This window comes from Centroberyx affinis, unplaced genomic scaffold (assembly GCF_046629955.1).
Source record: "Centroberyx affinis isolate AG114_WGS23_722 - 3 ecotype Tasmania unplaced genomic scaffold, CSIRO-AGI_Caff_v1 ptg002607l_1, whole genome shotgun sequence".
NCBI lineage: Eukaryota > Metazoa > Chordata > Actinopteri > Beryciformes > Berycidae > Centroberyx > Centroberyx affinis.
Genome location: NW_027280806.1, coordinates 379,871 through 400,685, shown reverse-complemented (window position 1 = coordinate 400,685; position 20,815 = coordinate 379,871). Strand labels below are relative to the sequence as shown.

The window sequence follows — 20,815 nt, the reverse complement described above, 5'->3', positions numbered from 1 at the left end:
TCAGAGGTCTTTCCACCCTGCCAGAAAAAGTGTACAAATCTATTGCTTTACTCAAGGTAAAAATACCCCTTACAGAGTATTACTCTACCAAAAGTTGCTCATTCACTATTCTAGTTAAGAAAATCTAAGTATCAAAAGTGGAGGTATTTGGTGAGTTCATAGTCATGTCCCACTCTTCTGTTACAGTGTTCAATTTTAAAAATCTAGTAACACAATGTTCCTTCATACATGTAATGATGTAAGCAATATTTGCTTTGAAATCCAATGGGGTAAAGTGTCAATGGAAAATACTCAAGTAAAGCACAAGAAGCTCAAAATTACTTGAATGTCGTGAAAATATTTAGCAACACTTTACTCCTACATCCCACCAAAAACACATCTGGAGAGACGTAAGATCAGCATGTAATTTGTGAGAAATGTGATTTTTCAAGATTTTCTAGAGTAGACAAACACATTGAGGACATGGGACTGTAAAGCAGAAGACCAGAGGGTCGGCAAACACAGCAAACAGTTGATCTTTAAACTGACCATTCATAGGAAAAGCTGGCAGTAGCTTTTGGACCGCAATGGCTAGCTGCCACCAAATTTTTGATCATGAGCAAAATGAGCTTTATACTTTAAAAAAAAGCCAACTATAACAACTTCAGTTTTGCAAGGTATTTCGCTGGTTAGTGAATGAGTCAGTCACTTACCGGTTAGTTAGTTGCACTGTCCACACATTAAAACACATCTTATTAGGCAAATTTGTTTGCCTGATTTCAAATGATCAAATTTTAATGGCAGCCATATTAGGTCATTTTTAGCTGTATTTGCAAATTAGAGTATCTTTGGTGAAAATTAGTGACAATGTGTATGTGGGTTGGGGGGGACTATCTGGAGAGAAAATAAATGACTGAGAGTTTATAACATCAAATTCACTGCCTTGTATCACAAAATGCACTGTAGAGCTCATGTGAACATTTTTTTGGTAGGTAGGTTGTACGTAGGTTGATAGATAGATAGATAGATAGATAGATAGATAGATAGATAGATAGATAGATAGATAGATAGATACTGTAGGTCACCATGGGGTTACAGTGTAAACGAATGAAGATGCTGCAGTAGTAAACAGGAAGTGTTTGTTTCCAGAGGGGCAGAGGTCACCCTGTCATCAACCTGTTGTTATGGGAACAGATGTTTCAAAAACATTCCAGTCTTTTCTTTCACTTGACAATGTTGGTGAAAACACACACACACACACACACACACACGCACACACACACACAGCTCTTTTTACTGAGGAGTGAAAGGCAGAGTAAATACAAGCAGAGTCTCATTGAAAAACTGTGAGCTGAGCATCACCGTGGGAAACAATGGGGCAGGGATGCAATATAAGAGAGGATTCAATTCATCAACCTTGTTCACAGTAGATGTTGTTTCTTAGAACCTTAGCGCTATAGGGTTTCAGTTACATTTATAAGCAATAGGCCCTTTTCACGCCGTCAGAAACCGGTATATTACAACTTCCTGTGGCAATTTTATTTTTGTGAAGACGTAACTTGAGGCAAAAAAACTGTAGCCTTTCTTTAGTTTAGTCTTTGTACTTCACCAATGTTAATTTTGGGCAGATTATGGAGCGATTTAGTGAAGGCCAGAGCTAGGAACAGGAAGTTGAAATGCACCTGTTTCTCTGCTGTGCAGAAGCTGTTACCATGACGATGTGAAAAGGGTCTATAGATCCTTTCACTTTATTTCCATTTGGCTATATGGGTTTTTGAGACATATACCAATGGCTCTTCCAGCAATATATACTATATCTGAATCAGCTTGAGATTGGCTGAAATATCTTGGATAGCGTTGTTCAAATTCATGATTAACTTTGGAAAAAAAAAGTTTAATTGGTCATTGTGAATTACAGCCAGCTGTAGCAGGCAGATCTACCAGGAGGTTGATGCTATTCAGGAAACATTTGGCTAACCACCTTTTAAGCGAGATAGGTTCCTTTAGGTTTTTGTCCAAGACATTCCTAGAAGTCACAGTAAGCCTATGAAGAACGTTTGGCATAGGTGAGAAATGGTGAGGGGAAATGTTCAACTGACATGAGTACAATGAGGCTTGAATGAAAAATTAGAAATAATATCCATGCATATTGTACTGGCCCCAAAACTGCTGTTAAATTTGTAAGATGTATTTAAGATCTCTGTATTTTGGTGGCCAATAACTTTTCAGACATGGCCATAACCACGCCTGGGCGTCTCCTGTGGGTTGGCTAGGTATAAAGGGTAAAAAGATAAGAATTTGCATAATATGCCTGAGATGGTATGAGGCACAGTGGAAGCAAAATCCTCACAGAGGGACGCAATTTCGAAGGGATTAAAGGCACTGTAGAGACGTAAGTTTAATTCAAAGGGTTCTCCATGATTCCCTACAGAAGAGATCAAGCGCTCATCTGTCTGCTGGTCATAGTGATGGCAAGAGCGGAGGTGCAGGTAAACCTCTCACCGGACTGCAAGGAATTCCTATACATGGGCACGCTGCCTCAAGGGCTGCAAGACAAGTCATTTAAAAAGATCTGCCAGTTCTACAACGGAAAACCACGTTTCGTCACTCTATATGACACCTTCGATCACATCCCTATTTATTCTGCATACACCTTCAAGCGCTCGGATGGGGCCAAAAAGGTTGATGTGCCTTGGATGTACGAACCACAGGTAGGGGCTGGTTGTTGGCTTTATCCTATATTAGTTCTTTGGAAGAGCAGAATTTCTAAATGTTTAGGGGAAGAAAGGCCCTTTGCCAATCAGGCTTATTAGACAGAATTACTAGTGTTTTTTTTATTCATGAGCATATGTTTTATACTGACTCCTCCTGTCAGCTCTCCACAGTGTCTGGCCCAAGGGACATGCAGCCCTTACCTCAGGATGATCTTCTTCATGAAAGTTTTGAAGATGCTCAGGCCGTGCTTGACGACTACTCTAACACTGTAAACTTTGAGCGCGGCCACCTGAATCCAGACGAGCACCAGGCCAGCCCTGATGACAAGGCAGCCACCTACACTCTGACTAACGTGGTCCCTCAGGCCCGAGAGTTCAACATCGGCCCCTGGAAAAAACATGAGCACACCATCCGCAGGCGCCTCAACAACTACTGCCGCGGCACCGCTTACGTGGTCACCGGGGTCACTACCTCGGGACACACAATCCGCCGCCACAACATCAACCGTGTGGGCATCCCCACCTACCTGTGGTCAGCCTACTGTTGCGCCGACTTTGACCATAACGCGCCATATGACGAGCGCTCCAAGTTCCCCGCGTTTGCATCTCATGGGCTCAACGACAAGGAGAACAACAAGGTTCAGGAGATGACGGTCCAGCAACTGGAGGACTTCCTGAAGAGTGTAACTTATGTTGGCAAGTCCTTCCAGATCTTCTATGATAACTGTGTGCCTCCTCAAGGTGCCATGCACTTCCCTTCAAAGAAATGAGAATGATCCATGATCCCTCAGATTTAGTATGTCTTGATATTTAAACCAATGTCTTGTTAGTTATAACTTTCACTAATACTAGGAAATTGTGGGATTCTCCACTTGCTTGTAAAAAGTTCTGAATTCTAAAGAAGTGACCCTAAAAAATAAAAAACCCAAGGCTGTCTGTCTTAAATGACAAAAGATAAAAGCCTCTATTACATGGACAGCAAGAAAATTAAGAATTACCAAAGCGTGTTGACCTAATGGTCTAGGATCATAACCAAATTTTATTCTTTTTATTGTTGTTGCCCTCGTCTTCTTTTTATACTTAGTGTGAACACCTCAAATGTGTTACACTGCAACCCAAATTTCTCTATGGGGACAATAAAGTTGCTATTCGACTCTATTCATTTTTACAACCAAGTGCAGAATCCAACATTGTTCTACTATCAGTTTGAGTCTACCTGTCACCTTTCTGTTCATATCAGACCCATAGCAGCACTTCCTCCCTCTGTCCTTATAATATATAATTTTCATTTAGCAGCCATAAAGTGATGAATCATTCAAGTTTAGCAATGCCAACCAGGTTTCTGTGCTATGCCTTAATTGTTACATACTTGTATCCATGTTTTACCTAATCCAATATTATTTTGCCTAATACATATTTTGCCTTGCTCTGTCAGCTTGTTTCTTGCTGATTAAAAACATCGTACATGCTCTGTACTTGTTTCTCCTTGAACAAAAACTGTCAAAATCTTAAAAACCTATTTTATCTATACCCCTTGTAATTAAAGTAATACATTTCAAAAACAAAGACTCAATTCAAAGACCTTTCACAAGTTCAGCCAATTAATGAAGTTTGCAATGATGTAATTTCATGTATGTGTTGCCTTTGATGATGCATTAGCAAAGCATGCATGCACACGGACACCCATGCACAACCTCACCATGAAAAAGGCCATACATGGTTGTACCTTCGCACTTTATCTTTCTATGGGCTTATCCACTATTCCACTGTGGCACAGTGCCTCTGAACTGCATCTGCCTCTGTAGGCCTTTTGTTCCTCACAGATAGATTAGACCAACAGTTTTACATTTTACCAACTGTAGTGCTACTATGCACTTCTCTTAGTGGCAGATAGCCTGAGGACAGAGTAGTGAAAGGGCAATCAGGGCCAATGTCGGCGTTCTGAATTTTAATTACTTCTGAGTTGTTAACTTTAAGCTACAAATGCTAAATTACGAGTGCCAAGCATGTCAAGGATGTGCTGCTGCCACGCCACCTGCAGGTTGGCGTAAACATGGCATATTCAATGATCAGTCCGAGTAATAGGGATATAAAAATATAACAATGGTAAAATGATCCTGAATGCATCTCAATCCACATATTCTTCACTGTGAACTGAACTATGGTATAGTTAGTTATTGTGTTCATATATTTTTCCTCTGGGTTTCCTGGAAAAATCTTTAGTGATGTACTATGTATAGACACTGGTGCAGCAGGTCACAAATTCGACAAATAGTATTACAACGGATAATAGAGAATGATCCAAAATTAGGAGGGCAGACATACCCCAGGGTGAATGACTTGATTAGTAACCACATTTAGTTTGAGAGAGAGGGCAGCTGTATCCTGCCAGCTGGCTTATGCCACAGCGCCAGATGGCCGCTCCACAGTGCCTGCTTTGACCAGCAGCAGAGCACAAGTGTCTCAGTGCAGACTGGCAGAGCCCAAATTACACCTACAGATCATCCATTTGCAGGACACTTTACCCTTATGGCCAGTAGAGGGAGACAGTGTTTATCTAATCTTAGCTACATCATGTAGCTTCATAAGTAGGCCTACATTAATCATTCTAACAAAAACTCTCATTATGACAAGGGAACAAATTAAGTATCGTATTAACAATACTCAATGCTTCATATCAGACGATGACACTGTACACTTTCCTTTAACATTTTAATTCTCTCTTCAAGAGTGTTTTCAACTCACACAATCAATTTACAGTTATAAAAACAAAAGTTCACATTTCTGTACAAACAGGCTGTGTGAAGTACCCTGTGCAGCAGGGCTTGTATAGGAGATCTCCATGAGTGGTCCCTAAAAGCACCACAAGGTTCATTTAAATGTTTTTTTTTTTTTTTAAGCACGCCTTGCTGAAATAATAGACTGCCTTATTGCAGCACAGGAAAGCTTTAGAGCACAAAGTAAAAACTTCCTGATTAAAAAAAATGTTTTGAATAATGAGAAATTGTTGCTCTTTGTACAAGTGGATATTATAGTTTAACTCACCACACTGTCAACTTTAAAGGAATGACCTCTGGGTTGACAAAGAACCCAATCACTCCTACACACGCTCACATAATACACTTAAAACACTCACAACAGTAAGTAGCCACAGTACACAGCTGCTTTGCAGTCTGTAACAGCAGTCCAGTGTATGCAATTGTGTTTTGGTTTCAGTTGAGCCAGGTGGTGTTGAGCTGCGTCTGGTTCTTGATGCTAGTGTCCATCTTGAGAACCTCTCGGATTGCCATAGTGGCGTAGGTTGAGGGAGGCAGGGAGAACTCCATCCTCAAAGCCCGGTACTTCCCCTCTGTTGGGGGGAGGAGAAAAATATTATACCGCATACAGAGAAAAAGGTTGTCATGTCTCAAAGACATATGCACATGGGGGACCATCAAGTATAGATGCTATCAAGAGTTCTTATTCCTGCATCTCAACTCTATGCATCTTATTCCCACAGCAGCCATTTCTAACTTGTGTCACAAACTGTGTGGAAAACTCTAAGGAGCAAGTAGACAGCTGTGTCTTAGTGTTATGTATCAAGACGCACATCATACAAACTTTGTGAATCTGACAAACTAGCTAGTAACTAACTAGCTAGTAAGCCAGCTAACTTGCTGCTAAATTTTAGCAGTTGCAGTTGTTCCCGATATTGCTAGCTAATGTGGTAACTGTTAGGTCTATCTGAAGTCCTCACTTATGTTTTGGAGTAATGTTAGTATTTCTATATGTCAATCTTCCAGGTATGATTTCACACCCAGATTGACATAAATTCAGAATGGCCGTGGTGGGAATTAGGTCCATTAGGACAGTGATACACAAGGCAACGGTGCCCAAGGGCTTCAACAGTGTTGCTTGAATCGTATCGGTATATCTGCCAAAAAACAATTGAGTAGTCACATCTTGCTGGGATGGCTGCCCATTTATATTCCCCAAACATTTGCCCTGGTGTATTACCACTCTTAGAAATACAGACCCAAACAAGCCCAAGAACTCACCTTTGTTGAAGACGGGGGCAGGTTTGTCCTCTAGCTTCTCCACATCAGTATGGACCAGGGGGATCCTGGGGTCATCATACTGAATCACCTCCCTACACAAAGACACACCACAACACACTAGCTGATAGGCAGCCAATACTGCTATGTGTTGTAGTATTGCAGCAAAGAGCTCAATATTACAACAAAGAGTTCAATAATTGCAATATCACAATAAAGGCCTCAGTATTAAAATAAAAGGCTTGGTATTATAGCATTATAGTAAAGGGCTCAATGTTATAGTAAAGAGCTTAAATTCCAGTATTACATTAACTGTCTAAATATTGCAGTAGATGATTCAGTAGTACAGTAAATGTTGGAGTTTTACAGTCTAACTGAGGGAAACAGTAATAGAGCAAAAGGTTGAGTATTAAAGGCTAACTGGGACTAACCAGCTGACATCACTGGGTCTGATGAGGATGCGTCGGTAGGCTCCGGCCAGAGAGTAGTCCTTCACTTTGTGCCTCATGTGGTCGATGTCCAGCCCATCTGCAGACAGCATCTCTCTGTAGCCTTTACCCACTGACAAAAAGACAGAAGCATTACCGCCAATGCAACAGAATTTGCTTTGTTAAATCAAAATTTTACTTCAATTTCCTTGCTTGCTTTGCTTTTCATCATGTGTTTTGTTTTTGTTAATCTGGCATTTGCCCTTCTCTGGTATTTCTATCGTTTAGTTTATTTTATCCAATTCAGCAGCGATTCTGTTTGTCATCTTGATTTTTCCCTTTAAGGTGAGATATTCTTATAAGCCCCTTGGGGGGGTGGGTAGGTTTTAATTTCACCAGCACTCAATGCTAGTTTTTTTTTTTTTTTTACTCTTGCCGTTTCCTGTAATATGCATATAAATGAACTCTAAACTCTAAATCACACAAACCCTCAGCTTACCATGGTGAGAAGGGTAGATGACGTCAAACCCAGGCAGAGGCATCACAGTGTCATGGATGGAGTGGCTCTCAGCCTCCTCTGCAGAAAGCACATGTGCCGTGCCTTGATAAAAAAGAAGGGAGAGACAATGTCAGAGGGTGGAATTTCCTTCATAACCTTATAGAGCTGACCATGCTGTTGGAGTTAGGATTTGTGCACATTTTTACAAATGCCATTCCATGACATAAAGTGCATTTTTCATGACCATTAATTAATAAAAGTTTACTATATACTATTTGTGGCATAGCTGTAATATCCTACTGTAGATTTGACTAGCTACAATTACAACTTGGAAATGCTTAATTTTGGTTGCTTATGATTTTTGGCGATATAGGAATTGAGGCACAAGAACGTCAGGTAAATACAGAAAATGTAAAATGTAAGTATTATTATTGATTAAATGTATATATTTTTGTTGCCTCAAATAGTGCCTCATTCTACTAGCAACCATGTTTGATATCACACACTGAGAAACTGTAAAAAAGATGAACAAATTTCAATGACTTTTCCAAAACTTGCTGGATGTGTATCATTTTCATTACAACTGTCATATTTCCTGACTTTTCCAGTTTCACCATAACCATAGCAACCCTCGTTTCCCCAGCCCAACAAACCAACCCAGCACTAACCTCCTCTTAGCACCAGGTCGCCCTCCACCGCCTTCAAACCGAAGGCCTCGATTCTCCGGCTCACCATGGTGTTCCACACGACGCTCTGGTAGCTGTGGATGTACATCAGACGGTTGTTGCGGGGGATCTGGGAAGAAAACAAATGCTGTCATCAGAAGGAGCAGAACAAAGCCTCTTTGGACATAAAAGAACCATATGTCACCATCAGATATTTTTTCAAAAACCTTTGTTTATCTAAATAGACTGCTCTTTTCCAAACAACAGCCTGCTTCAAATTCATACAGTTACACACATTCACACTTGGCAGGTTCCCAGTAAAACGGAGTCTTTTACTTTTGGTCAGTGAGCTGCTCCATTGAAGCAGCTGGGTATTAAGTGCCCTAAAGAGCAGTTTGAGTTAGTTGTTGAGGAAGAGGTGAACAGTACTTCAATTCATACTACTTATTTACTATATACTTATTTCCTCACCCACATTTTTCAACTCGATTTTCAGATTTGAACCAGTGACCATCCAGTCACGGCCCCCCTTCTTTAACCCCTAGGCTACTGCTAAATCAGGAGAGAGCATCATTAACAGAAAACCAACCAGTCCGAAGGCAGTGATGACGTTCTTCTTGCCATACATGGACAGGCCTCGCAGCAGCTGCCCCTCCACACAGCGCTTGACCGGCAGCTTTTTCAGGGCCGCCTCCGGGTCCTGAGTCTTGGCCCACTCCTCCCTGCAGCGTACCAGGTAGCCTTTCTCCGCTGGTGGAGGTGAAAGAAAGAGATAAAGATGGAGAAACATTAGAATTACTAAGGCATAAGCCATATTTCACACCTGCTATGACTTTTCCTATGATCACTTCACACAAGGTAGAAAAGAAAGCAAGAAAAATAGTTTATTACCTCCGGGACGAGGCTTCAGAATCAAATCCACCACTTCGTTCCAGTCGTTTTTCAGGATGGCCCTGACACAGACAAAAGGAGGAAAACAACACATGATTTTACCATTCTGCCACTAGTCTTTCCTCATAATGTATACCAGTTTCCCCCATGCCACGATCTCACCTGCCAACCTGGTGTGTGGGCACAGCTGTGGTGCCGAAACGCTGCATGCCATAGTAGTTGATGAAGCCGGTCGCCTTGAGGGACGTCATGGCCTGCTGGACCTGCTCTTGTGTTCCTGAGATGTTCCTGACAACAAAACACACCAACAAATATATCAATGAGACAGAGTCATATAACAGTAAAGTATTAACTGGTAAAGGGAGAAGAGGTAATGTTCCTGTTTGACATTCAAGGGACCAGTGCAGTAACGCTGGGATTTCATACGAGCCGTTGATAAATTAAGTGTCAAGATGGCTGTGGATAGTGGAGTATATTAGTTTGACTGATTATCTGTAAATTAGCTATCTGATAGTCCTCACATGAGATTTTCCGGTTCCATGTCAGATTGTGTGTGTCATGCTAACCCGAGTCCCATTCCTTTTAATTGCGATTCTGGGCCCAAGTACAGAGACACCTTCCGCATGAATGCAAAGAATTGTGGGATACATAGCAACGGTTGACATCCCCTTGGTTACCCCCCCCCTAGGTTAGAGGTAGCCAGCATCCATAACAATAGCACAGTATTACACACTATTACAACAGTGATGTGAGCATCTATTCACATCTACTGACCTGATGACCACAGTGAAGTTGTTGCCCTGCAGCTCCCCCAGCTTAAGAGGGTGGTTTTTATAACAAAAGTTTCCCAGCTTGAAGTTCATGAGGCACTTGTTGAGGTGAGCCAACCTCTCTGCCGTGATCCTGCGAGGGGATGGAACAGGTTTCTTTAATTAGTTATCATTGTGTCATAACATGCTGATCCACTAGGGAGCGTCTGCCTAGCAACAGCAGAAACACCTCCAGCACTGGTAAGACGCAACATGTAACACCCATTTACAATCACCCACAGAAATGTAAAGAATTAATGCGAACATAACTCATATTGACTTGCTGGTGACATTTCACACTCACTTGAGAACTGCAATCTCTTGTACAGTGATGGCTCTCTTGTCCTTAGTCCCCATGTAGGAAAACAAATTGGGTCTAAGCCTAGAGAAACATGCATCATTAATCATATGAAGGCCATAAACTGTGATCACATTCTTATTGGACAAAGAAGTTACTGATATGCGTGTTGCATGATTAAAAAACAGTGACTATGGGCAGCAATAATCTATCATTAACCAGATTAAAACAACAGTCTGAATAAGAAATTGCCATGTAAACAGCATTTTCTGATTACCTCAACACGAATAAGGTCATAGTCGGAGTAAGCATCTCAAGCATCTCATTACAACATCTGGAATATTCTGATTTAGTCGCATTATTGAAAGGCATTTAGGCATGTATACACCTTAATTGAACTATGACTCTACTGAAGTATTCACAGCTTTGTGCCACACAAGCAGCAATCCAACAGCTTGGCGACACACACTCTGCCTTCCAGCGGTGGTGAACTTGCTTACAGATGAAAAAGATGACTGACTGACACCAGAAAAAAGTCCCAACATTCTTGAGGTCAGGCTGAAACTGTCACCATGCTCAGGATTTTTCCATATGCACCTTCAATAAAGACTTAAACTGTCTGTGTGCTCCAGTGACTTTTTATTCTTTGTCCTGTTAAGCAGACTTTGCTCTGTAGCATGTAAACTGGAATATAAATAAGCAACTCATGTAAACCGTTTCATCAGAATATTGACTTATTTAGAATAAGGCCAATAGTCGGATTATTGCTGTCCTTAGTCAATATACATAGTTAATGTCATTTTACAATGTAAGTGAAAAGCGCTGCAGCCAGACCTGAGGAACTTGGAGAGCACATTGATAGCGTCCATGGTGTCCTTGTTCTCCTTGTACATGACAAAGTGGCAGAAACTGCCACGGCTTTTGGGCCAGGAGTGTTTCCTAGGAGCTTTCATGGAGACAGAGAAAAGGATAGTGCTGAAATAACAAAAAAAAGGCAACTACAACTCCATAGATTTTGTATTTTTACACTTATTTAAAAAAAGAGAAATCAACTTCGAACCAATAAAGCTAATACCTTTCAATTCATTTAACGCTTGTCCATTCAGATTGAATTATTATATCGCAAGCCAGAATGGAAATAATCTCTAACTGTCATTACAACACCAAAAAATATTTCAACCACCTAAAATCCATGCGGGTTTTAACCCACTCCCTCTGTGCTGTGTGGACAGTAAGTTCTTACCTGCTGTTGTTTTGACCTCTATCCACCCAGAGAAGAGCAAAAGGAGGATAGAAGAATGTTACTAAGAAAAAGACGCTTATGGATTGTGGGACAAGCTGGCAGGGGTGAGCTCTGCATGCATGGGTCCGAGGCAGTGGAGTGTTGCATTTAAATTGACTATGCAACAAGGGTGCAATAGGGACATGGCAGCAAACCATCATCGAACTTTATAGGCTGATAAACTTTTGTTTTTTGGCACCGTATTAATGTATCTTTGCTTTCCTCTGTTGTCTCTTAAATAGCTTTTTTTTATATACTGGACACTATGGTCTGAAGAGATGAAGCCAATGTTTACATCAAAGCACTCCACTGAATAAAAGGTCAATGTATCACCAGTGCAAGACATCTGAATTCCTTTCATATTCAAGGCAACTAATGCAAAAGTTAAACCGAGATTTGGTAGTTAAAAAAACAAAACAAAATCTAGACAGAACCATGCAGGTGTGTTGGTCGTGCACATGCACCAGTGCATGCATCATATGATCTTAACCTAAAACTCTACTATAACCACATGCAATGGGGCAGATGAGGCCATGGTAGACATACATTTGCATGCAACAAAACCCTTTTCTGATCCCTAAAAAAAACAAAACAGCAAGATTTTGTCCAGGTGGTTTAAAGAAAAACAGTAGATGATATTACTCTCCATAACTTTTAAGTCCATAAAGTAAAGTTACTCCTGATAACTTTTAATGAGAGCATTAAAGGGTAATTGCACTGAGTGCTGGTATCCCCCAAGAGCCATAACTTCAACTTGGCCTAATGGCAAATTACAGAGTGCAGGCTGTGAAGGCATGCTGTTTAAAATACGGTACAATAGAAGGAGTTCTCTATGTATACGTCTCTAGTATTTAATTGCAAAAACAGACATGATATTATCACAGTCTGCACTTTTGATGGTGTGCATTTGTGCCAATTCCTGAGCACCTAGGGCCTGAGCACCTAAAAAGGCATGAAATAAGGTGCAGTGAGTTTCATTCAACTCAAAGACATAAACCTAGTCGCAGAAAACAGATCAGAAAATCTAGAGTGATATTTGTCTGTTCTGTCTCTTCTCCACATACCTGCTAGAGCTTTCTTCCCAGCAGCATGATAGGCCACAATGAACTTGCGGCCTTCTCTCTCCTCCGTCTTTGTCTCCAGACCAGGAAACTGGGTCTTGATGGCTTTGTGGATCAGCGTCCGCTTCTCTTTTGTATCATCCACCACCTACAAATACAAAGAAAGGACAAAAACGTATTCCTCCTCTTGAGAGTTTGTGTATCCAGGTAGGTTTTAACATGATGGCATACCAAGAATAGGTTGGAGGATTTCATGAGTGTGTAAAGAGTCCTGATTGAATGTTTATGTTTTTAGGAATGTCATGAATGCATTTCTTTCTCTGCATCTTCATTTAGTGTCAGTTCTTTGTTTGCTATATCTACCATATGTTCTTAAACATATTCTGGATTTGTGATGTCTTATTAATTGCTCAAACATTAGCGCTTTTATTTTTCTGCCTTGCACACATCGCCCACTCTAAACAGGAGCCCTGGTCTCACTGTGACTTCAGTGGTTGACTAAAGGTTATATGTCATGAATGAATTAAAGCCTAAAACATAATTTAGCAGATAAAGCCATCCAGTGATTAAGGAACAAAGAGTCGACTCACTTCAATTGAGACATTGCCCTCTTTGTTCTTGAAGAGCTGCAGCTCCCCAAGCTGCTGTTTCTGCTCCTCGGTCAGCACATCAGATTCCTCTAGCGGCTGCTGGGCCTCTGGGACCTCCTACCACAGGATCAACCCAACACAAAAAAATGTCAACAAAGTATCATCCGGCAGGGTGAGGACTGAAAAACACAGGACTCCACCGCCCTCAAGCAACAACGCTAACACTATGTCAAGGAATGTGTAATTTGACGAGACAGCATGCTGGAGGACTGGCTGCCAGGACCGGATTTCTACTATGTCGATTCATATGAGAGATTAAGCTCTCACCCAATTTCTATATTGTTTACTTCAGGCAGGATCACATTCAGAATCATCATCAATCAATCAGAGTAATGTTACAAGTATCGCGCCTTTGCAACTTGATGACAAGTTTGAGTGGTATTCCCCTTTCAGACAGAGAGAGTAGTCAAGAAATGTGACATTATTGATGGTAATTTCATATAATATCTCACCTCAACCTCTGGAGGAATGGAGAGGTCATCCAATCGCACGGTCTTGCCTTGTTTGTTGATCTCATGCACCACAAAATCAGAATACCTGAACACAAACACACATGACGTCAACTGTTACAGTCCAAATTAATTAATTTAGAGGAAAAGTACACAAAGGCTTAACTGACACTAGAGTACCAACCTTTCCTTCAGGATCCCAGAGAAGCCCTCATGGTCACTGACAAACTTCAAAATGCCCACGTCCAACTCTGTTAGCCCATGCTTCATCATGTCAGCAAAGGTCTCACCATCTTCCTCTCCATCCTCCCCCGCGCTTCCATCTCCCTCCGGCTCTCCCTCCGCGTCTCGGTGGGAATGACCTCCGTTCTTCTGATCCTTCTGAACTCTGGGTCTCTTCGTAGGTACGTCCCCTTCCTCCTCCGCCTCTTCCTCTGGACAGCCCCTCTTTTCTCCCCCTTGGGCTGGGGCCAGCATGGGCTCCGTTTCCTCCATGGGTGCCAAGCTGTGAAAAAAGGGACACAAGAGACGTTAGAGTTAGCACAAATGTATGCACAAATATGTATGACAGTTCAGTCCCCTGAGCTGGACTCAACACACCCCAGTGAACTTATCTGATCATTACCCTCTACCAGCAACATCATTTTGATATGATGCACCAGTCACTTTAACTTACTATGATTTATAAAGCCATTATCGGTAAACTGCCCTCTTACTTGACCACACTCCAATTTGCCAGCAATGCCTACAGTCTAAGATCACAATCTTGCATTCTTCTTAAAGTTCACACAACAAGAACTGTTTTTGGTGAAAAGGCATTTGATTATTTTGCCCCCTGGTCCTGGAACAATCTCCAATCAAAGCTCCAGCTCAACCGTTTTATTCCCCTAAATCAGTTCGAACAAATTATCCGCAGTCTTATGCAAGATGTGTGTGTATGTTTCTGATCTAAATTGTGACCTTTTTCTTTTATTGTACATGTATTAGTATTTTTCTGTTTCTGTACTGTTTGTGTATGTTTTATTGTGTAAGCCCTGCTGACATTTCTTGGCCAGGTCTCCCTCGGAAAAAATCTCAATGGGACTTCCTGATAAAATAAAGGCTACACAAATAAATAAATGATGTATGTATTAGAAGCCACTTACTAATTACGACACATTAAAACTGCAATACTTCTAGGCACCAGTACTTTATACTTACATTCTGCAGTCTGTTAATACTGTAGTCTGTAATACCTAAACCTATGCGCATCAGTCGCTTTATATTACAATTGTTAATATTGCATCATATTGTTTTGTTTTGCACCGTTCATGATTGCACTGAATACGTCGTGAATCCAAGACAAAGTTCGTTTTGTGGGGACACCAATGATCTAGAAAACGATGCTACTGTTGACTTACTGTTTGCTGAACTGAGGTAGCAAGAGAGAGGTGTGGATGTGGAAAACACTTTCCTCCCAGCTGTTCGAGACACACAGAGACTTCCTGACGGACCCAAGGGTGATCTTGATGCAGGTACTACAAGAAATATGGAACAAATGGAGGAAGACATTGCTTTCATAGCCAAGTTAGCTTTCAACGTTAGCAAAGCCGCTAGCGCACTCGCACTGTCAACAATGACGGAGCGGAGTCAGCTAGCTAAAGCAGATGTAGCTAGCAATAAAACAAACACGTCAAAACTTAGGCAAATCGTCAGTGCTGATAACACAACAGATACACGTTGCTGTTTCCAGCAAAAAGCCTGCGTCTTTACCTGCGTCTGGTGAGGTTCAGCAGGCTGCGCACAGTGAGAAACGCCAGACTTCCCGCACACACGTGTGTGTGCTTGATTCCGGAAACAGATCCTGCCGTAAAGCCCTCCCATTGCAAACGATTGGTTAAAGACCTGCCAATCACAGAATCAGCTACTTGCTTTTTGCATGTTTGATTATTTATAACAATCAAAGCTACAATGTTTCTCTCACAACATTTTAGACTAGTGGTTCCCAAAGTGGGGTCCAGGGACTCTCAGGGGTCCTTGAAGGAGTTACAGGAGGTCCCCAAAACATGAAGAATAGTTTAATTTCACTATTAGTTAGTATAAGAGGGTTTGAACCTATCACAGCATGCATTAGGTGGAAGGATTATTATTGTAGTAATGATCCTATTGTAATGCTCCTTTTAAACAAATACAAAAGATATAGATGAAATTATCCAATTTTAATTTATTTTATACACAAACATAACATAAATGTGCTATCAACTAAATGTATTTTGAATGTAGGCTACAGTAGACATCACAATTGTTGTTCATAAAAAAAACTTCAATGTTGATAAGCTGAATCATTTATTATTTGCCTTCACATCAGTTGACAACAAACATCCATGATAATAATGTAGCACATGCTTAGCTTCATGCTGATACAAAATACAATCTTCCTTCCTACATGAGTAGACCGTGCTACCCATTGTCATATCTTCTGGTTTCAGCTTTCAAAGTAAAACCCTGAAAGCTAGAACAGAACCGCTTGTGTTCAGCCAGACCGAATAAGAATTGGTCCATAGTGAAAGTATAATTCATACACATGCACAACACTCAAATATTGATGAAAAAAAAACGTCTTTTTGCACAAAAAACAAATAATTAAGCAACAAAATGCAACTATGCAATCTGTACAGTGTTTTTCTATGATAAGAATTGTTGTTTTGTCATTTTGTTGAAAGTTCCCCTCTACATTTAACAGACATTTGTCATTTTTGGACTACATAGGAAACAAAGAAAAGAAATCTGCAAATTATTCTGTAGGTTATATATACTATATTATTGTCTGACTAAAAATAACATGTTGCTGACCGGGATAATGAGCGATAATCTAAAAATATATTATGTGTGTATATAGTATGATGCACATATTGTACATAATTATTATTTATCTTATTTCTATACTATTATTATTATTATTATTCTCAGTGTTATATATTGTAGTATAATGAACATATTTACATATTTCTTACTTTCTTATTTCTATTTTTCTTATTTCTCTATGCTTATATATATTCTCTTCTACAATGTGAGCAACTGTAATTTAACCCAATTTCCCCTCGGGGATCAATAAAGTATTTCTGATTCTGATTCTGATTCTGATGATGTCCCAAATCTATTTTTCAAGAGAGGGTTCTGGCCAGACTTCGATATCAACGGTCTTGGCGTCCCCAGCCTTTCCAACAGAGAAATAAGGGTAGAGTTTCTCAGTGAAAGTGTCTCTATAAACGTAGATGCGAGACATGTCTTCATGGTTGTAGAAGGCCACCTTCCCTTTGTCGTAGTCCAGCTGAACTCTGATCCTCTGGAGACCCTTCTTCACTCTGACGGTCTCACCAAGCCCAGTTGTGTACTTTCCACTGTGATGCAGTAAACACCAGACTCCGTTTTCTGGTAAGGGAGATCCCTTCCCCTTCCTGTCAGCTGACTCTTTTGCCAAACCCACATTCCAGGAAGGATGGTCTCCCACCTCCACCTCCCAGCTGTGGTTCCCCGAGCTGAAGCCCTCGGAGCCCAGAACGTTGGCATAGCAACTGTTTCTCTCTGGGTTGTCAGGGAGCTGCTGCTTCGTGTCTTCCTGTCTCACACTGGTCAGGTCATCGGACAGAGAGAGCCAGGGGTTTGCAGTGTTTGGGTCCAGAATGACAGGACTGAACTTGACCTTCCCCTTCATCTTCTCCCAGACTCTGAAGGACAGGTTGCCCAGGTGTTTGGACACATCTATCAGCGCTCCTGAGACCAGCTGTGGATCCGGCAGCGAGCACTGGGCTCTGGCGCTGGTCTGGGTGGGTTTATAACTGGTGAGGAACGGCACATTGTGTTTCTGCAGGTCTTCTTCAACAGCTGCGATACTGTCTGAGAGAGAGGAGATCTTCTCTTGAATGATCTTCATCTCTCTGTCGATAGTCTCCCCCTTCTGCTCCTCTTCCTCCCTCAGAGCCGCCAGTCTGGCCTCCTCTTCCTCCTTCAGGAACTGGTGGAGCTTGTCGAACTCTGCTCTGATCTGCCTCTCTGTGGCTGCCACCTGGTTCCTGGAGTGGTGACCCACTTTGTTGTACGTCTCCTCAACCTCTTTGTATTTGCTCCTCTTGTCCTGTAGAGACTTTAAGTCAGATTTCAGCTGCTCCTTCAGGTCGCTGACTGCTTGTTCTATAGGAACCACCGTGTGACCGTGGTGGGGAGGGAACTCACACATATGACACACAGCTTTCTGTTCCTCCATACAAAACCAGTTAGGCTCTTCTGTATGTTTACTGCACACTACCTTGACTTCCCCCTCTCCTTTATCTGTCTCAGATGATGACCCAACTTCTTGTGTCCCAGCATAGGAGTCAGCTAGCTCCTTCAGTTTAAAGTTCACTGTTGGATCTTCCTTTGAGGATTTTCTCTGGCAAATTGGACAGTTTTTGCTATTAGCTTGTTCCCAGAATTTTTGCAGGCAGCTGGAACAGAAGCTGTGGTGGCAGCCCAGAGACACAGGATCTCTGAAAGTCTCTGAACACACATGGCAGCTCAAGTAACTTTTCAAAACAGTTTTCTCAGCCATTTCCTTTGGTATTCGAATTATCTTTCAATTGCAAGACTCACCAAATCACTTCCCTTCAGTTTTCTAGCTCGGTAAGGATCTCACATCCTGTAATGGCGTCTCTGCTCTGTTCACAACGTCTAAATCTGCTTTCAGTTTCACTTAAACGTTCAAGGGTAAATTATTATCATTTTTTATAACCATCTTTATTACCGCCTCACACTTCCGTAAATACATCAGAAACAGCATGATTTTTAAAAGAAAAAAAACAAACAAAAGAAAGAAATGGTTAAATTAATAACATCCTACATCATCTGCTAATTCACAGCAAGATATCCCATAATTTATATATAGACAGAATAATCATCTATAGATCCAAAAATAAATAAATATCTAATATAATATAATAATAACTATAAATGGGAGGGTGAGCACTAGATCTAGCTGAATTATTTACTACAGTGTCTAGTTATTAATGGTAGGAAATGTTACCATCTGATTTTGTTACCAGCAGATGGTGTTGTTAGTGAGATACCGTTGGTGTGGAATTTAACCGAGAGATATATGACTAATAAATGTCTGCCACCTCCAACTCATAAGCAGGTTCCTTGAATAATCGAGAGAGATTAGACGAAGAGCAGTCGTATATCGGCGCCGTGGCTTAGTTGGTTAAAGCGCCTGTCTAGTAAACAGGAGATCCTGGGTTCAAATCCCAGCGGTGCCTTTCCACTTCTACATATTAACAATGATAGGCTTAACTGTCACAAAACAAGGCCCAATCACCCATTCAAAGAGACGTAAAAGCAGCTTGAACTCAGCAAGATACAGGTATGTGCATTCCTGACTGCTCCATTTTATGGATATCTCACATTTTCATTCTGACTAGTCACAATTGCATTTTTTTGTCCAATGGAAATATAATTTAACGTGTAATGGTGACTGGTGAGCTTGAGTGATTGCATGGTTTGTCATATGCAGTATTTACCCCCAGAAACTGCCAGAAGAAACACATCCTGACAATGAGGATGATTTGATGTTCTCAAAAAGTCTCTTAATCTTACTTGGTGCCTAAAGCCCTATGAAGCCTGGTGCTGTGACATCACATTTCCATGGCCTATTGGCTCGTAAATTAAAGGAAACAGAACTGAATTTAAGCTTTGAAATGTTGTTCCTAGTTGGGTCTGTGTTTGACTACACTCACTGCTATCTCCCATGTCCAGAAACAAGATAGCGATCAGTTTGTCCCCCATCCCTAACATTTGCTGTCAATCCAACATAGGCTACTGCTCCTTAATGAAAAAACTGGAAGGTTCTCAGTGACAGTATCCAGGGTGGAGGTACAGTGGGTCAAGGTACATTTTCTGGTTCAGGTTCCACTCTTGGAAAATAAAGGATTGAATTGTAAATTTAAGGGTACAATGGCTTGTCACTGGGGTAGTAGGGCCTAACCTCTAAATGACACCCGTTGCACCCCTGATATGGGTCCTCATACACTTGTAAAGGGTAATCACTATCTTCTCTGGTTTCAGACTTTGGGGAGGAGTTGTCTGTGGTCTTTACAAATATTGATTGGACTGTCTATAAATGTGAATTCTTCAAATAAGTGATATGTGATATCCCTTCCCTATTATAACGGGACGTGTTTGTTGGAGCTTTGTAGAAATGCCTGCAGCTTTTGGAAAGCACCAGGAGCAGCTGGGCCAAGACAAATAATTCCTGCTTATTTATGGGCCTAAGGTGCTACTTTCTCACGCTAACCTGGAATAACTGAGAGATGAGATAAATAGTTAATGATGCTCGGGGGGGAATTGCGTCGTTGCGGCATCAGAATTGAAGTCAAAACTCAAACAAATCTCAACATGATCCTGACAGAGATAGCAAAACGCAGAGAGTGGGTTGTAGACAGCAGTACAATAAATAAAGGCAGTACTATAAATAGGATAAGCAGTATCTACCAAGAAAGGCTTGCTACCAGATATTTTACAGATACATGGGTGTTGTGCAGTGGTGCAACAGTAGCTGTGGAGATGGGTATACAGTTGAGGTATACAGTGCAGAAAATATTAAGACACTTCACCTTTACAGCATAGTTTCCTTTACTGAAACAGTACAGAACAGCTGGGTCAAAGTTCATTGGTTATTATAGCCTAATGCAATAAAATTGAACTGAAATAAAAGTGTTTATATTTTCTGTTACTTCAACCGACAGAAGGGTTTTCACGTATCATCACACAATTGTTTCACCACATGGCAAAATGAAAATCACCTTTTGCACAGTCTCTCAGGTCACGTGATTTTGGATCTGATTTTGGTACTGATTGAACTTACAGTAATACTACTTTTCATCAAGTTATCAAGATTTTCATTTTTAATCAGAAGTTGACCTATGATTCACATAACATACATACATAACAGTCTCCACCCTGTAACTTTATCCAAACAATTGATTAAGGAAGGATTTCTGGAGAGGTAACTCAAATGCAATGCATGCTGGGAAGTATGCTAATAAG

The 20,815-nt window shown here is 41.0% G+C and overlaps 3 protein-coding genes and 1 non-coding gene across 5 annotated transcripts; 2 read left to right on the top strand and 2 right to left on the bottom strand.

The window, feature by feature from the left end:
- Positions 1-2,344: 2,344 nt before the first annotated feature.
- LOC139657025 (endonuclease domain-containing 1 protein-like) lies at positions 2,345-4,095 on the top strand. Its single transcript, XM_071534720.1, has 2 exons — positions 2,345-2,690; positions 2,855-4,095. The coding sequence occupies exons 1-2, from the start codon at positions 2,397-2,399 to the stop codon at positions 3,461-3,463; spliced, it is 903 nt and encodes a 300-aa protein (XP_071390821.1). The 5' UTR covers positions 2,345-2,396; the 3' UTR covers positions 3,464-4,095.
- Positions 4,096-5,398: 1,303 nt separating this feature from the next.
- Positions 5,399-15,587, bottom strand: pus7 (pseudouridine synthase 7). Of its 2 annotated transcripts, XM_071534704.1 has the most exons (18): positions 15,512-15,587; positions 15,160-15,276; positions 13,944-14,264; positions 13,769-13,847; positions 13,251-13,364; positions 12,664-12,808; positions 11,561-11,578; positions 11,152-11,263; positions 10,324-10,401; positions 9,985-10,113; positions 9,373-9,498; positions 9,211-9,272; positions 8,909-9,069; positions 8,323-8,449; positions 7,655-7,756; positions 7,159-7,288; positions 6,731-6,822; positions 5,399-6,042 (listed from the first exon to the last, which is right to left on the bottom strand). In XM_071534704.1, the coding sequence occupies exons 3-18, from the start codon at positions 14,252-14,254 to the stop codon at positions 5,906-5,908; spliced, it is 1,923 nt and encodes a 640-aa protein (XP_071390805.1). In that variant the 5' UTR covers positions 14,255-14,264; positions 15,160-15,276; positions 15,512-15,587; the 3' UTR covers positions 5,399-5,905. The 2 variants fall into 2 exon arrangements, with proteins under 2 accessions (XP_071390805.1, XP_071390804.1); XM_071534703.1 differs by lacking the exon at positions 11,561-11,578 and having other exon boundaries at positions 13,251-13,367; positions 13,763-13,847.
- Positions 15,588-15,996: 409 nt separating this feature from the next.
- Positions 15,997-18,425, bottom strand: LOC139657021 (nuclear factor 7, ovary-like). The gene has a single exon (XM_071534715.1). It carries the CDS (start codon positions 18,324-18,326, stop codon positions 16,896-16,898), a length of 1,431 nt encoding a protein of 476 aa, XP_071390816.1. The 5' UTR covers positions 18,327-18,425; the 3' UTR covers positions 15,997-16,895.
- A 530-nt stretch (positions 18,426-18,955) lies between these two features.
- Positions 18,956-19,029, top strand: trnat-agu (transfer RNA threonine (anticodon AGU)). The gene has a single exon. It is a non-coding gene; the product is annotated as a tRNA-Thr (tRNA).
- The last annotated feature ends 1,786 nt before the right edge of the window (positions 19,030-20,815 follow it).